The 17,585-nt window shown below is 39.5% G+C and overlaps 1 protein-coding gene across 5 annotated transcripts; it reads left to right on the top strand.

The window, feature by feature from the left end:
• The first annotated feature begins 918 nt into the window (after positions 1-918).
• On the top strand, positions 919-17,509 carry LOC130177437 (signal transducer and activator of transcription 4-like). 5 transcript variants are annotated; one of them, XM_056389194.1, is made up of 24 exons: positions 919-1,076; positions 1,243-1,371; positions 2,718-2,853; positions 5,497-5,595; positions 7,186-7,278; positions 7,390-7,468; positions 7,581-7,666; positions 7,818-7,969; positions 9,104-9,262; positions 10,296-10,388; positions 10,586-10,645; positions 10,805-10,825; positions 11,475-11,565; positions 11,858-11,899; positions 12,849-12,932; positions 13,022-13,120; positions 13,562-13,697; positions 13,811-13,863; positions 14,072-14,166; positions 15,025-15,161; positions 15,739-15,930; positions 16,043-16,088; positions 16,296-16,401; positions 17,168-17,509. In XM_056389194.1, exons 2-24 carry the CDS (start codon positions 1,244-1,246, stop codon positions 17,189-17,191), a joined length of 2,211 nt encoding a protein of 736 aa, XP_056245169.1. In that variant the 5' UTR covers positions 919-1,076; position 1,243; the 3' UTR covers positions 17,192-17,509. The 5 variants fall into 5 exon arrangements, with proteins under 5 accessions (XP_056245169.1, XP_056245167.1, XP_056245168.1 ...); XM_056389192.1 differs by having other exon boundaries at positions 11,855-11,899; XM_056389193.1 differs by having other exon boundaries at positions 11,472-11,565.
• The last annotated feature ends 76 nt before the right edge of the window (positions 17,510-17,585 follow it).

Genomic DNA, 17,585 nt, shown 5'->3' with positions numbered 1-17,585 from the left:
GCCCTCAACTGGTTTCCTCCTATCTCTCAGATAGGAGTTTTTCTGTGTTGCTTGGTCCCCAGAGGCCTGATACTGCTGCTCTTTCCTGTGGTGTACCTCAGGGCTCCATCTTAGGTCCTATTTGCTTCATATGCTTCCCTTAGGTCACATTATTAGCATATCTTACACAGTGTTAATGTTTAGACAAACAAATATTTGCCCATTTCTAATGCTGTTTTTTAAATGTATAAAAACAAATAACAGTTTTTAAGTTGTTGACAGAAATTAAGTTCAGTCAAATTTAGTTTAGTTTGGTTTTATTAACAAGAGTGGTATGTTACATGAATATGATAATTACCATCATGATTATCATTATTATATAGTATCACATAATTATTGTATTATATTATTATTATCATATATTATCATTATTATATTACTATTATTAAATATCATTGTTAGCATTATAATTATTATCAATATCATTATCATTATTGTTATTGTATAGATCAACTTTCATTAGAACATCATATCATGCGCGCGCGCACACACTCTTAAAATCTCTGTTTTATCGTCACAATGCTTTCTATGTCACTTTCTGTTTTTTCACCAATAAACAAACAAAAAAATAAACAAGAGTGGCATGTTCGACTTCATATGATAATCACTACTAAAACAGTGAAATTCCTTATTAACCACACTGATTAATCCTTAAAGCTTGTACTGTCCTGGCAGTTACATAACAACCAGGATCACCTGGTTTCTATTTCGTTTTTAAAGAATTCATCAAAAGTAGCCCCACTGCGCCATGTGACAACAATCCCAGTTCTGAGCTGCGTGTTCGTATTACCGGTAAGTATTAGCTTCTTCATCTCTCTCCTCATACACAGGAGTGTGCGTGTGTGTGTGTGCGTGTGTGTGTGTGTGTGCATGTGTGTGTGTGCATGTGGGGGCGGGGTTTCTTGAAGAGGCTACCTGCCTGTGGTGTAAATGAGGGCACTTCCTGAACAGACTCACATTAAAAAACGAAAGTCAACGAGGGAAACAAGTGCACATGGTGAATGTGTCTGACGGGAAGCAGCGCATAGACGTCACAGGTAACAAATACTACAAAAAGAGATTTCAACTACAAAATTACTCATTACAATGAATAGATATGAAATTTAATTAATGATAGAATACAATATGAGTTGCTGCTTGGTCGGTTAAACCCAGGTGATAACGGGCTGTGCGCGTGTTTTGTACCGCGTGTGCGCACCGCAGCATGAGCCAGTGGAAGCAGATTCAGCAGCTGGAGATCAGGCTCCTGGAACATGTGGATTATCTGTATGATGATAACTTCCCCATGGACATCCGACAGGGTCTGGCCAGCTGGATCGAGTCTCAGGACTGGTGAGTCCTGCTCTCGCACTCTCTCTCTCCCTCTCTCTCTCTCTCTTTCTCTCTCTCTCTCTCTCTCTCTCTCTCTCTCTCTCTCTCTCTCTCTCTCTCTCTCTGTGTTGTTTTAAAAATCATATCAGCCAAATTACAAAAAAAAAAAAATTTTTACTAGTAGTGAAATTTGTGTGATATGTGTTAGGGTAGAATCAGATATCTCAGAGATAGATAACTGAAAACCCAACAACCTCAAAACTATACTTATGTACTGGAGGTAAAATATAAAAATATGTATTTTTACAATTTGGGTGAACTGACACTTTAAATTAAAATGTAAGCCTACTGTAGAGATGCCTGACTCATCCTTCTGTGGAGCTACATATAAATATTCTTGGAAAGGCACAACAGGAGGGGGATCTGTGTAGGTGGTGCAGAGTAGTTGACACTAACCTCCACAATACTTGTGTGTCAAAGAATTTATTGATTAGGAAACAACATCTGTAAGAACTCACCAAAGCACACAGGCTAGCATTCTCTTTGATTCTATTGAGACATTAATTATCGGATTGACATCAGACTTTCATTTAATGCTCCACAAGTAAATATTTTTGGATTATCAGTGGATCAAATGATGGTGTGTAATGTGAAAGGAGTCACCCAACACCTAACTCGGAAGCTCCCATACGCACACTTTTTTAGCATCTTTCAGCTCATTGTTTTGGTTTTACAGTCCATAACTTCACTGTCATCAACTTTGACTCGCAGACATCTGGTGTCAGTGATCAGTCAGAAAAGCCAGTGACATACCTGTTGTACTTTACCTGTTCAGACAGCAGACAAGGTTAGCAACTAGCTGGTGATCACAGTGGAGCATTTGGCAGCTGATGAGCCAGAAATTTCCCCCAGATGATGGGGATCAAATCAGGAGACTGAATAACAGACAGAAACTAGAGTCCAAATTGTAATGTTGCTCTATGTATGTTGGCAATGTGTTTTCAGCTTGTTTTGCTGCACCTTAGTGGCTACAGCTTTAAACATTCCTTTGTTTTTCCTTTACTTTCCAAACTGGTGAATGTAATATCGCCCTCTAGTGTTCACACCAATGTCATGTGCATGTTTGCTAGCAGCTAGGCAAGCATTCACAACAAACACCTGCACTTGTTCAGGCTTGTAGATGCAAAAGAGTCAATGAGTATGAGTGTTCAGTTGACTCTCATCAACTCTCTGGTTAATAAAGTTATTTTACATACAGTTACCTGTGAACAGGCATTAGGTGTCGGTACTATGTGTATTAAAAAAGGTTAACTTCTTCATGTGTTTTCCCGGGAGTCTTCTTAACATCAGCCGCTGTGTGTTTTCAGGGACACAGCAGCTAACGATGAGTCGATGGCGACGGTGCTGTTTACCAACCTGCTGTCCCAGCTGGAGAGGGTGCGCTCACAGGAGCAGAACTTCTTACAAAGGCACAACATGAAAATCATACAACAGCAGTTACAGGTGTGTCACCTCTCTTTAATCCCTGTCATGTCAACTTCAAAGCTCACTCCATTTTCAACTGGGACTCTTCTATTGTTGTGCAGCAGATTGATTCTGATTCAAGTTTTTAAAGTTGCTCAGACACTCATACTGATTGTTATTTGACATGCTCACACAGTGTTTCATGAATGACACAAACAACTTTCACTACAATACGCAGAAGTTGTTAAAGCAGAAAGATACGATGGGTTTCGTTTACACATATTAGCGCAAAGCGAGTAGAACAAAACAACTATTAAATGATATATGTGGAGGAATAAGATCCACGTTTAAAAAAAAAAATGTTTTATAAAGTTTGAGGTTACAAAACCAGAGACAGGCAGAAAGAAATGTTCTATTCTTTATATGGGACAAAGAAATTCAACCATAAGCTGACCATTCTAAAAACCCATCTAAAATGGAGAAGTGTACTGGAGGTGACAGGGAAGTAAAATATATCGTCTGTACGTTGAAGTTTGAAGTCAGTTTGGACGTGTGACTGGTTTCTGTTTTTGTGTTGTTTTTCTCCGTTACCTGAGAGAAGCAGCTTTTGGTTTTGTGTCTGAAATGTTAAATGGAGTGAGTAAAGGCCAAGTACCTCTCACACAAAACTAAAGATAGCCTATTCTTCTTGTGAGGGCGTCTTACGTGTCATTATATTCTGTAGGTAATCTCCAGATGAACTCATGAGAGTGTAGGTGCTGCTCCCGGAGCTGCACAGGATGTTTGGTTAAAGTCAGAGTGCGCTGACGTGAAAAGCCTCAGCAGCACATTTTTATTCTGGAAAAGAGATATACCTTTGCAGAAGAACCGTGTGAGGCTTATACCGCTGTTTCCTGTGCGTCTGAATGTGTGTGTGCCTGTGTCGAGAGTCGACACTTCTCAGAGGAAGTAGTTACTCTTGTGCTTTAGGCAGGGATGCTTGTGGCTTGTTGTTGTTGTGACGTGTAAGTAGTTTGTATCATCGATTTATAGAGCACAAGAGAGATTTGAACCAGAGCCGTGTTTGAATCTCTCTTTCATTTGTTTGTGTCATCACCCAGATTCAAGCAGAATCGTTGAAGGGAAAACCCCCCTTCACTGACCTTTATCAGAAATTCAGGAAAGTATCAGTGTAGTGTCGGTTTAGCTGATGGATGATTACTTAGATTTGTGTTGGGTAAACACCACTGCAGGAAGAGATTAACACCATTGATGCCTACAGAATACATGTGTGCTGAACTACAAAGAGAAGTGAGCTTGTGATTAGCAGCTTTAAAGACACCACAATAAACCAACCTGCTGCCTGCCTAAATGCTCTAGTTGTTACTGTAATGAAAGTGTGTGTGTAGGTGTGTGTTGATGCATCCTCAGTCATTGTTCTGGCAAATGATGCTGATGCATATCAGCTTAGTCACAGCTGGAGGCGAGAGAAAGAACTTTCCTCTTCCCACAGCAGAATTTTTTCGTGCTTTTCAAAGTGTTTTTCTTTTTAAATGAGCAGATGGGTGAAATATCACAGCACTCTTCATGTGGTTATGTCGAGGCAACTATGGAGGCAGGAGTTTGACTGAGGGAAAGTTTGTGTCTTTAGGGTTTAGTCCACTGAGGGAATATAAAACATTGATTTTGTTTTTGTTAGTATGTAATCCTGTTCTGAGCTGTCGTTGCCACGCTGACCTTACGGAAAGAACAGAGTCCTCTTGATGTATGAAACAAGACAAATAAAAAAAGGTTTGGGGACACTCCACATAAAAGGTCAGCCTGTGAAATAGCTGTGTGATGCCTTCTGTGGCATCATGGTGATATCACCAGGGTTATTATTGTGGGTTGTCCCAATGAAAAGATGCCATTGGTTGCATCATATCCATAATGGTTGCACTACATCCATAATGTAGATGTAGAAATGTAGAATCCAGCTGAGTTTGGAGTTTGACTCATATTAGGCACTTGTTTTTTTTTTTTTTAAATCTGTCTTTTGTGAGTCTCCCAGCTCTGGGGAAGTACAGTGATTCATTTCTGGTGTGTTCCTTTGAAACAATCTACTATTTAAAAAATTTGTTCTGAAAACAGTGAGGAGCAAACACTACTCTATACACAATTTTTCAAAGAAAGGCTGATAATTGGTTATAATTATTAACAAGGCTGGGATACTAATTAAAAACAATTACAACCACATTTTCAACTCCAAATCAGCAACAAAATGGTCTGTTATAAAGAAGGATCATACCCTGGAAATGAATGTTAGAGCTGCAGGCTTTTAGAAAAAAGTGGCTATGCTCCAAGTATCTGTGCACATCTCTGACTTCATGTGTCCTATGTTCACTTTCATTTTGTCCTTTTGTTTCTTTCCAGAGTCAAGTTCAAACTCATTCCTTTGCTGATTCAGTAAAACACTTCCAGTAAAAACCTCATGTCTGTGAGAAGACAGTTATCTGTGAAAACCATTTCCTCCTTATCTCCTTATCTGGAGCTTTGGTTTTCTGGTTAACAACATAACAGACACTGTGGAGACTAAAGGGTGAAACCATGCTGGTTTTGCTTTTATCGCTTAACTACATTTTATATATATATTATATGTGTGTGTGTGTGTGTGTGTGTGTGTGTGTGTGTGTGTGTGTGCGTGTGTGTGTGTGGCTTCCACAGGTGAAATATGCGAACAACCCTGCTGTCATGGCCAGAGTCATCTCCACCTGCCTCAGGGAAGAGTGCCGTATCCTCTCCAGCGCTTGCATGCAGGAACAGGTTTGTCATAGCATCTCCCTCGGGGGGGGGGGGGGGGGGGGGGGGGGGGGGGGAGTCCCTCTGCTTCCTTGTTATCAACCACTGCTGGTAAATCAGGGCAGCTTCCAGGAAGAGTGTGGAATGGCAAAGTACTCTAATCCCTGGCAGTTACGGTAATCGCTTTATTGCTGCAATAACCATAAACAAGATCACTTTTTTATTTGTTGCAGAGAGGCTGATGCAAAGAAAACTGTTTTAGTGCCTCAGTGTCTTCAAAGATATTAGGCAGATAGTTTGTTGATAATTGTTTTACAGCTGCATAAGATTTGGTCTTTAGCACCTATATTCAGTATTTTGTATTAACACTGGACACATTACCACTTGTAAGGAGTCACTTGCATTGATGATCCCAGAGAATTATTTATGGCCTTCAACTTTACTATTCTGGTCGACTCTCACTTTCACCAAACAGCAGACAGACACAGTTAGGAGCCAACTGCTGAACATTCGGAGCATTAGCAGGTGTTGTCCCCAGGCGTTGGTAGAGACCAAACCCAATGCTACAAGGAAAATAGACAACCAAATAAACAGTTATTCCAAGTTTAAAGGCCAAATAATGGGAACTTTTTGTAGTTAGCTAACAGAAAAACTTCAGAGGAAAAGGTGAAACTTTGATATTAAAAATAGAACTGTCCTTCATTTCATATTCCATTAACTACAGTGTTCATGATGTCAACGCAAACTAACCAGGAAAGCAACCATTATACAAAGCATACTGTCTACCAACACGGTAAAATGATGGTACTTTGGCTCTGACCACTGTTGTTTTACTCAACCAATCAAATGATTTAATTATAAAATCTGCCTCTGACACTAAAATGTCCACTCATTTAACTCACATGCATTAATGGAAGGTGGGCATTGTCTGTTTTTAGCCAAGCTTTCAGCATGGCTCTAGAGTTGGCATTTTCCATTGGTTGGTGCATCACTTTTGGAGAAATATTGGATGGATTTCTATGAGAGTTGGGACGAGCATTCATAGTCCTCAGAGGATTCATTGTCATAATTGGTGACTTTGCATCTAATGCCATCTTCAGGTCAAAGTTTCAGATTGTCTGATACTTTGGTTTGTGACCAAATAAATGTAAAAGTATTGGTTTGGTGCTAATTGGTGCTAATTATTAAGTGCTGTCATACTAACATGCTAAACTGAGATGATGAACATTGTGAACATTACCTGCCAAACATCAGCATGTTATCATTTCATTGTGAGTGTGTAAGCATGCTAATATTGGCAGCCTCACTGAGCCACTTGCACGGCTGTAAACTTCAGCACACTGACTGTATGTTAAAGATTCAAGGGACCTTTTCATCACAGCAATAATTTATTAACATCAAGAAAATGAATTCTGGCAATGTGTCATGTCATGTGTAAGTGTGTTCAGGCAGTAATGAGAGTCCTCTGATAATTTACTAATTTTGTTAGCCATTCCATAATGAAGCTCACATTACATTCTGAAAAAAAAAGACAGGGAGTTCACATAATGTTTGATCTATTTGGTAAATTAATAGAGAATAAAAAATATGTCTAAAAAGAAAATCTGCGAACAGGGTCCACTGGAGAAATCATTGCAGAGCTCTGTGGCCTTTGAGAGGCAGAAGAACATGGACAACAGAGTCAGCATCATCAGGGGCAGCGTACAGGTAACTGAAACACTCAAGTCTTGTCAGGGTATATCAATAATCAATACAAAGATATCACTACATTTCATACTGTAAAATGAAATGAAAAGAACTGTGTCTGTCTATGTCTAGTTGATGGACCAGGCGGTGAAATACATTGAGGACATGCAGGACGACTTCGACTTCCGTTACAAGACCCTACAGTCTCGGGGTGAGCCCTATTATAAGATGTGCAAGCTGTGAAAAACAGCGCTATTTAAAGATGCATGGCCTCCAACACCCAAGAATGTGCTCAAAACTATATATCTGTGTTTGTGTGTCAGAATCATCAGATAGGAACTCTGAAATAATGAAACAAGAAGTAACAAGACTGCAGGAAATGCTTAACAGGCTCGACTTTAAAAGAAAGGTATGCATTTGTATCATCGTGCAAAGTGCTGACATTTGAGCAACTAAATGTCTCCAAATGTAAAAGTGAATGCACAAAAAAAAAAAACTCTTTGCATAGTATGATTTTCATTTCAAAAACCATCACGGCTGTTCTTCATGGCCCCTGTTAGGAGATCCTGTCAAAGATGGATGTTGTGATCAAAGAGATTGACGACCTGATGACTTCCCAGCTCAACCCTGAGCTGCAGGACTGGAAGCGCAGGCAGCAGGTCGCCGCCATCGGTGGTCCACTGCTCACCGGCCTGGACCAGCTGCAGAGCTGGTAATGAGCGTCCCTGAATGTCCGCTGAAATCTTTATGAGAATGTTTCACTGTAGTGAGGTTATATAGGTAACATACCCCACATATATGTGCAGCATATCGAGGGCATGTAGATAGACACTGTTATACATTATAGGAACATTAAAGGAGTACTCCAGCGATTGAGTGTTGTAGTAACTATAAAGTTTGGGGACCCGCAATACGCAGGTTAAAAAAGAAATGGCCGAAACCAAAGCAGCAGAGGCCGAATCATACATTACCCATGATGCAACCTAGAGCATCTTTTCATTTAGCTCTGTGCCAAGTCTTTCAGTCTCTACACCTTCAGTTTGTTTCACAGCCTTTCTGTTATCTGCAAGCTAACCCGAGATAACCCTGGTGACATCATCAGATCAGTGGAGTTCCTTTTTATCAGCAACATCAGCTACATTTTCCAAAACTGGACCTTTAACTTGTAAAATGTGTAGGCTGGACCTTGAGTAGCTGCATTTACCAAACTGTTATTCCTGATAATCAAAACAAGGGCTCAACATAACACCTAGTTCAGAATAAACTGGGTCATCTGACAAGAAGTCTCATTTTGTTTGAAGAGCCTTTCATGTTCTGTTGGGAAAACATACTCTTCCATTAACTTCTAGAGTATTTATACTTTTTCTGTACATGCTGGCCTTTTCAGCGGGACCAAAGATGTTCCTCTGGGAATATGTATAACTCTCTCATCCGTTCGTTGTCATTTACTACGCTCTAATAATACCACTTTTCTCCCTTTCTCATCTTAACTTGGTGACATATGTTAGTTATGGGAAACAGAGGAGGTCTCCTCTTCTCAGTAAGATCAGTAGCTCTGTCCATATTCTGATAAAATAGTTGCTTTAGTATAAAAGCACAGCAGCAGGTCGGTCCACCACTACAATCCAGATTAAATGATCTCAACAACTATATTTTGTGCAGACATAAACAGTAGTGACTTTGATGATCTTCAGGCTGTTATAGCGCCACCATCAGCCTCAGCTGTACTACGTGGTTAGTGCTGATTAGCAAATACAACATAATATATGAAGTTCACGTATATGAAATAAGCATCAAATCTCTCTCTCGCCCTCCTCATCACTTCCTCTCATCTGTCCCCTCTCAGGTTTAGTCTGACAGCCCAGAGTCTCTTCCAGATCAAGCGTCAGCTGGACAAACTGGGGGAACTGGTTGCGAAGGTCACCTACGAGAGCGACCCAATCCCGCTGCAGAAACCTCAGATGGAGGAGCGGGTTAAATACCTCATCTATCACCTCATCAAGAGGTAATCTGAACATCACATGACACGGCATAGGCAATGAAACACAACCAACAGTGTGGACACATACTTTTAAAAAACAAAAATGCATATAACACAACATGATAGACATGTACTTATTTTATTGAGTTCCTAGTCTTTCTAGTTTAACATTTCCAATATCATAAACAGACGGCACCTGAGGGAAGTTGGTTACCTCTAGCAATGTGTCAGCGACCAAGCATGAAGGCTTTCTAGGAAGCAGTCTTTTGACTGAATGTTGATGGGTGAGCACACCCACAGAGATAGAAATGAGTATCACGACTTCCACCCTTACTTACAGCACTAGAAGCAAAGTGTACAATAGAGAAAGGTGCTAAATACAGGACGAACACAACGCCCTCTCACGGGCATGATGAAAACTGTAGATTATGTTACTATTATGTAATTTTTCTGTTATGTAATTTTCCATTATATATTTATTTGAAGATTCAAACTATTTGGGCAAACTGAGTCACATAGTCTTATATTTTCTGTCTCTGCCTTTTATATGCTGGATGACAAATTATTGACCAATCTTGCCTGAGTTTTGTCTATTGGGGACGCAGTGATATGAATGTACATACATCATGTAAAGTATTGTTGTAGTTGTATGTGTTTTATGTGTATTTATATTCATCTTTAATTAGCAGTGTCTATTTGGTGTCTCTGTAGTAGCTGTTCTTCAAGTGAACTTTTACCTTAGCTGTTTCTCATCATGTGATGCTGTTGTCATGGCGACACCTCCCTCCTTGGGGTTGTGGCTCCTACAGGATTCTCTCATGGATGTATTTCATTAAGTAATCGTGTATTCTCTCTGTAAATTGGAGTTTAAAACTCACCTATCTATATAAATCGTCACATCCACTTTATAAGCTGAAACGATTCGTTCTTTTCCCCACATTAAACAAGAAGGCTACTGTTTACATAGCAACGACCGTGCACCCGAGTACTTTTAGTTGTGCATGCTGCTACTGTCTGCTGAAAACTGTCAATTATATGAGGTGTGGTTTGTTCTCAGTTCATTTGTGGTGGAGAAGCAGCCATGCATGCCCACACATCCACAAAAACCCCTCATCATCAAGACTGGAGTACAATTCACCACCAAAGTCAGGTATCATTATGTAACCTGATATATTTCCATGATTTTTTTCCCCTCTATATTTGTCTCTTTCATTCCAGTTTATACCTTGATTTTTTTAATGAAACAATATCTGACATTTTTTATGTATTTTTGCATGGTGAAAAATTTGTATTTGTGTTGGCTGAGAATTCAGTTAAGCTGTTTTTTCTGTTCCTGATTTCTCCCAGACTCCTGGTTAAACTTCCAGAGGTGGATTATCAGCTGAAAGTGAAAACAACATTTGACAAGTGAGATTTTTATTTTTAAATATAAAGTATATATATAAGTTTAAATAACTATTCTATCTCTTTATCAATCTATGTGCAATGTTAAAGTCATACCCTGCATTTGGTGAATTTGTCTGAGCACTAACCTTTTTATATCTGTGTGTTTGTGTGCGTCTCCAGGGACCTCCCCCCCGGCAGAGTGTGAGTACAACTTTGAAACAGGATGTTCTGCTGATGTTTCATTTTAGCGCAGATAGAAGCCATGTTGTACCAAGTCAGTGTGAAGAATGGAGGCCTATATTGCATCAGATTACTGACATGCATGTCAAACTACATGCATTATAAAACTTGACTTCACCTTTTGGAGAAATTGGTTAATTGTAAAATGCCACACATCAGTTTGGAGGAAAAATTTTTGTCTGAAATCCATCATCCAGTTTAGGTGAATTTGTTTTGTCATCTAAGACGTGCACTTTACAGTATATCTCTCTTTCTTTTCGCTAATTTTCCTTTAAGTTTCTTTCAAAATATTTAAAAACTCAAATGTATTTTATGACAAAACTTCTACATTTTGTTTTTTTGAATATTTCCATGGCCATACATGAGCTGGAGAGGGCTATCCTCTCCCAGTACACAACCTGTTTACGTCTCATAGCTGAGGTTTGATAACTGTTAGGGTTAAAGAATTTTTTCACATGTGTGATTTCAGCAGCTTCAGCTGCATTATGTCATCTAAAAAAACGTTCAGCTACTACTTCCTGGAGTGAATTCATACACTCTGCTGCATGGTTTCAACTAAGAATTGTCAAATCAGTTTTTTTCTGTTTTACCATCTTCTTCTCCTCAGAAGTCGTCAGTTTTTCATCCTGACCAACAACACTAAAGTTATGGATATTGAGGACTACTCCAATGGCTGCCTCTCGGTGGAGTTCAGACACCTGGTAAAACAACCAACCCAACCCATTCACTGTCTGATTATATTCATGCTTGTCATTTTTTTATTTGCTAACCTACAGCAAAACCGGTTTTTCCCATAACTGTATGAAGTCGTTGTACTAGCTCCTTCTTTTCACTGGCTCTCATACAGTATCAACAGACTAAATCCAGTTTCAGGTACACTTGGATGTGGTATAAAACATGAAATAGTTTGTCAGTTGCAATTTGTTGAACTTTTTTTGTTTTTTCTGTTGTTGATTTTAAGCCAACTGAAACTGAGTTTGTATTTTACAGCAGTTGAAAGAGAAGAAATATATCAATGGCACAAAGGGGAACGAGGTAAGACAAGCAGATGAACAAAGTGCTCTCCAAACACCGCTTTTGTCTCCCCCCTCTGGCAGTGAGAGTAATTACACAAACACTGTTGATCATGGATACATTTCCACATTTCCAGTAATTCATTACTCAAGTATAGTACAAGTAATAGTTACATACTCCAAATATTTTAGAAATACCAACCTGTCCGACCAACCTGTTTTTTATCTGGAGCATCAGAAACTTTTTCTTGGACCTAGCTGCTGCAGTCTGCTCTGTCTCCGTGGCAACGGTCACTCCTTCTGACTCTGTTGTGTTGCCTATATGTCATTTATAAACACATCTTGAGGCTCAACACAGTGACGGGACAGACAGCTGCATGTTGTCTCCTGGACCTTTATTATAATGTGTCCCCAGTGAAGGTTCCTAGCCATGTACAGTATTTCATGTAGGAACCTTCAGCACTTTGTCCTGTGTTGCAAGGGGGACGCATAATAAAAGTCTGAGGAATAATGCAGCTGTGTGTCGGATGCTTAATTGAGCCTCCACATACAGTATGTTTATAATGTACATATATAGACAACAGAACACTCTCTTCAGCTCGGGAAAACTCACTGGTTGACATAAGACAATTCAGTACTAGTGCACAGCGCGGGAAAGTCGCCACAGACACTGGATTTTAAACTCCAGTATACTGAGGAATACAGAGAGATGTACCTGATGCTGATTGGTTCAATCAGCTTTGTGTGAATTTGTTTGCCAAAGATGACGGACATTTGCTTATATGTTAAAAGTCCTGCACTCCAGCTTTAATTGTGTTTTTGTGTTTTAATTGTGCCTTATTTTCAAAATAAAAGTAATTGAAAAATAATGATAATGACAAACTATGTCGTTACTATTATTTTCTGATCCACCTCTTTAAAATAGTTAGATCCAATAAAGCAGTGCTGAGGGGTGTCTGTGTGTTTTACAGGGTCTGCTCTCTGTGACAGAAGAACTTCACTCTCTCAGCTTTGAGGCTTGCTTCACGGTGCAGGGCCTCACCATTGATCTGGAGGTCAGACGCAGCGTTGATATTACTTGACGATCGGCTGTCTGCTGTTGTTGTGGCAGCAACTTGTTTATTGTGTATGTGAATTCTTTCAGACGTGTTCTCTGCCACTGGTGGTCATTTCCAATGTGAGCCAGCTGCCTGGAGGCTGGGCCTCTGTCATGTGGTACAACCTTCTGACGGATGAGCCGAGGGTGAGCAAGCACACTCTGACATAGTGTTTTAAAATGTCTTTTAAAAAATGGAAAGTAGGGCTGAACAATTAATTGAATTATTATCAGAATTGCAATATGGCCAAGTACAATATCCAAATTGCAGGAGCTGGAATGTTTTGATAAAGGTCAAATGTGTCACAACAGACCATAAATGAGGCGGTGGTACATGTGGTGCTACAGAGACGCCCGGCCTACAGATATTTTCCGGACGTAAAGGGTTCAGATGATGATATGATTCTTGTTTGGTGCAATTTCCATTTCAGTGGAATTGAAATGCAAAAATGACCATTCCAACTCTTTTAGAGGGTGTTGACTCAACTTTCCCTTTGAGGCTGTAATTTGTGGTTCAGTTAAACAAAATTCCATTATACTAGAGATATAATGATATAATATCCTTTCCCTATTCCTGGTCATTCACAGAACTTGGCGTTCTTTGGAAACCCACCTCGGGCCAGCTGGAGCCAGCTCTCCGAGGTCCTTAGCTGGCAGTTTTCCACCTTTGCCGGTCGGGGCCTCAACAAGGAGCAGCTCACCATGCTGGGAGAAAAGCTTCTCGGTATGTCGACCCTTGAGCTTGAGTTGACTTTGGAAAACTGACTTGAAGTGCCAGGCTACTGCGGGTTAGGTCCCTGAGTATAGTCCCTGATGTCACTTACTGTCTTTTTGTAGGTCAGCATGCCTCCTGTAGTGACTATCAAGTGTCCTGGTCTAAGTTCTCAAAGGTAAGTATTAAATTACATAACCGCATACAGTAGCATGTGGTCTCATCTCAAACATGGTTGTGCCATGTAGTGGCTGATTAGAAAGTTTGTTCCATGCCCTATGCTTTTTTATATTTCATATCTCCATCACATGCTGATCATAATGTGATGTTTAAATGCCAAATAAGTACTCTTTGTGTCTCTGTCCATGTGTCGTACATGATTCAAGGAGAATATTCCAGGAAAGCCCTTCAGTTTCTGGATGTGGCTGGACTCCATCCTGGAGCTCATCAAGAAACACTTGCTGCCTGTTTGGACTGAGAAGTAAGCCACCGACCATGCTCACTGACCATGTCTCACCCCATCTCACCCTCCACCCCCCCATAGTTACTGCTGTGCAGTAGGACTGCTCCTCTTAGGATACTACTATGAAATGACAGGAGAAGACTGACTCGATACTTCTGTTTGCTTTCTTACAGAGAGTTAGACGAGAGGATCGATACCACTCTCATGTCTGTATGCTAAATATAGAGCTACAGCCAGCAGCCAGTTAGCAGTTTAGCTAAAATACAACATGTTATTTGGTGAGCTGCTTGTAGGCAGATTTTTATACCTTTGGACAGAGCTATGCTAGTTTTTTCTCTGTTTCCAGCCTTTACGCTATGATAAGCATATGGACATGAGAGTGGTGTCAATCTCCTCATGTAACTCTTGGTAATAAAGTGAATATGCTTATTCCCCAAAATGTTGAAGTATACATTCTTAAATGTTAAAACGTTTCTGTGTTAACAGGATAGTGAAACTGAGAAGAGGTTGCACCAAATTCAATCTAATGGCATTAAACATAACATATAAAACACTGGCTCATTGTCACAATATTAAACTAGTTCAATGTAGATTTCACAGGGCTCAAAGTGAGACATTTTTTATAAGTGAGACATCCTATGGATTTGGCTTGAATCTCACTCAGTCACAAATATTAGCAGCCTGCAGATTTTCCACATGGGAGAATTGTCCAGTCATTTTGTGTCAAACTGCTCCACCTATTTGAAAAAGATTGCAGCAGCATGTCAGACCTGCAGAAGTAGACATGTCAACATAGCCTTAACATACACACACATACTAAAATGTGACAGAGAAGACAAAAAAGTTCAAAGCATTAAAAATGATCTTTTTTTTTAGCTACATCATGGGTTTTGTGAGTAAAGAGATGGAGCGCACTCTGCTGAAGGACAGAGAGCCGGGCACCTTCCTCCTACGCTTCAGCGAGAGCCATCTTGGAGGAATCACTTTTACCTGGGTGGAGCACAACGACAACGGTGAAGTCTCTTTCAAATATAACATTTCCACCAAATCAATGGTATAGAAAAGCATACTAACCTGATGGTTTTTTTTTTAATGGTGATTTGACCTTTACTTGACCTAATGCTATGTTTTGCTAATAATGACTTTTTAGAACACATCCTCCCTCCTTGGATGTGTTAAATTCTTTGAGACCAATATCACTGCAGGATCCTACGAAAACTGTGTCACTTATTAAATTTCTGAATACAGACAAAACTGCTGACCACTAACAGTCACTCTCTGACCTCTGGAACTGTACCACATCCTTTTAAAACTGCTTGTGTTCAACCACTGCTGGAGTGAACTGGTTTAGATCCCACAGACCAAAAAAAACCTCCGGCAGTACTAGACCAACTCCTACTGGCACTTAAGAATAACAACAGAAGTTTCTACCCGGTTACCGCAAGTTATACAGCATTGAAACTGCCCTGCTTAGAGTCACAAATGATTGTGAATGCACTGGTGTTCCATTATTTACCTCTTGAAATGGTCCCTAATTGCTTGCTGAAAAATATTCTATAAATAAAATGATTATTGTTACCATTACAACAGGAGATGCGAAGCTCAACTCTGTGGAGCCGTACACTAAAAACCGGCTCAGTGCTCTCCCATTTGCCGACATCATACGAGACTACAAAGTGATCTCAGACGGTTTTGTCCCAGAGAACCCGCTCAAGTTCCTCTACCCGGACATCCCCAAAGACGAGGCCTTTGGTCGGCTTTACAACAGTCAGCCAAGCAAAGGCAAGGGTGCAAAACCATTTCTTCATTTAATGTTTTTTAGAGCATCTTTTGAATCTTTATTGGTTGACAAGATTGTGGACTACAACACTAATCTCTCTCATTAAATTTCCAGTCCATCCATACATACCATCAACCCTGATCCCCATCTCGCAACTGAAGTAAGTTTATTACTAAACATGAGACCCTTACTCAGCTCACTTTGTATGAAAGTACAATTTTTGTTGAACTTTTTATTTAATGTTTTAATTTTGGGGGTATAAATGTTGATTATGTCACATTGCTTGTGCTGACAACGCATCCTACAGCATAATGATGTATTATGTATGAACAGTGCCTTCACTTGTATTATCTCCCTTATATCACAGGCCTAATTCAAATGCCACACCACCTTCTTGTCAGTCTCCTGAGCCCCCAATGACTCCGGGGGAGTTTGACATGCTCAACGAGCACCTGTGCTTCGACATTGACACCGTGAGTTTGCATGCTTCAGCATCTGGTCGACTGTACCTCTTCTGTCTTGAAGGACAGTGTTGGCAATATAATGTATTTTTCTTATTGTAAATAAATCCAATGAAAAGACAAAATCCAACAATGGACTGATCCTACTGACAAGTATTGTGTGTGAATTCAAAGTCTGGTATATCTACTACTGACTGTCCTGCCAAATGGTTTTTAGAAATCTTTAAAAACAAATCTTTTTTTAAGATTTAAATTTTCAGTAGAAACAAATGGGTGTAGGACTCACTGCTACAGTTCGGGTAAGCAATACAAGAAATATTAAAAGATAGAGTAACTCATTGTTGTTTTTTTCAATGGATTTGTTCAAGAAAAAATATAGAGAAACACCAGCCTTATCCTTGTGTGTGTGTGCGTACAACTTAAGTTTTCATTGCTATATGTAGCATAATTATACTGGTATTAATATGGTATTGGTATTAATAACTGTGTGTATTGTATATGTTTGATAGGATTATGTAAATCTGCCATAGTGAATATTGTTTACATTCATATGCTTCATTCATTTATGATCAATATGCTGTTTTAGTGTTATTAAATGTTTTTATCTTGAGCCCATTGAATTAAATAATTGACATGCTCCTAAAAGGGCAGGTAAAAACTGTGAGCTTCTACTGGGTCTGAGCAAATACGCAAATGTTTCCAGAAAACTCAGCTGCTAATGTATTTTTATTATTTGTTTTCTATTATCCGCTGCTGATATTCTCCTTTTGCTTTACAGATGAGTTCTCCATATTCAGAGTGAAATGAGATGAAATGCGCAACATTTTGCTCAAAGGTTCCTTGAATCCTTCCTAACAAAGTTTTCCCACTGACCTGACACCACGCTCCAGTCAACATCCACATCTTGGTTATCATGAAGCGGTCTGCTATGTTTAAAGAGGTTTTTGTGGTGAAATTGGATTCATCACATGTTGTTGTTTTTTACATTCATAATTGTTTTTAAAAGAGATTTTCATGTCACTCTGTTTTTATTGTAGATCTGTGACAACCTGCTTTGGAGTTACTTATATTTTAACTGTTTCTATAAAGTCTATATTGTATATAAAACAATTTAAATGTGTTTATTTTGACTGCAGTGTACTATATTGACAGCTTGCAATATATCTGCATCATGGCATATACCTATAAATACACCG

The sequence above is a fragment of the Seriola aureovittata genome, chromosome 11 (assembly GCF_021018895.1).
Source record: "Seriola aureovittata isolate HTS-2021-v1 ecotype China chromosome 11, ASM2101889v1, whole genome shotgun sequence".
In the NCBI taxonomy this organism is placed as follows: Eukaryota; Metazoa; Chordata; class Actinopteri; order Carangiformes; family Carangidae; genus Seriola; species Seriola aureovittata.
The sequence above is the reverse complement of the archived record's forward strand: the minus strand, read 5'-3'. Positions and strand labels throughout refer to the sequence as shown.

What these genes read in the sequence shown, in the direction of transcription:
- LOC130177437 (XM_056389189.1), top strand. Translation starts at nt 1,244, where the DNA reads ATGAGCCAGTGGAAGCAGATTCAGCAGCTGGAGATCAGGCTCCTGGAA. An exon ending in ATCTATCACCTCATCAAGAG is followed by an intron (nt 9,263 to 10,295) that starts GTAATCTGAACA and finishes GTTTGTTCTCAG; the next exon opens with TTCATTTGTGGTGGAGAAGC. An exon ending in GCTGGGAGAAAAGCTTCTCG is followed by an intron (nt 13,698 to 13,810) that starts GTATGTCGACCC and finishes GTCTTTTTGTAG; the next exon opens with GTCAGCATGCCTCCTGTAGT.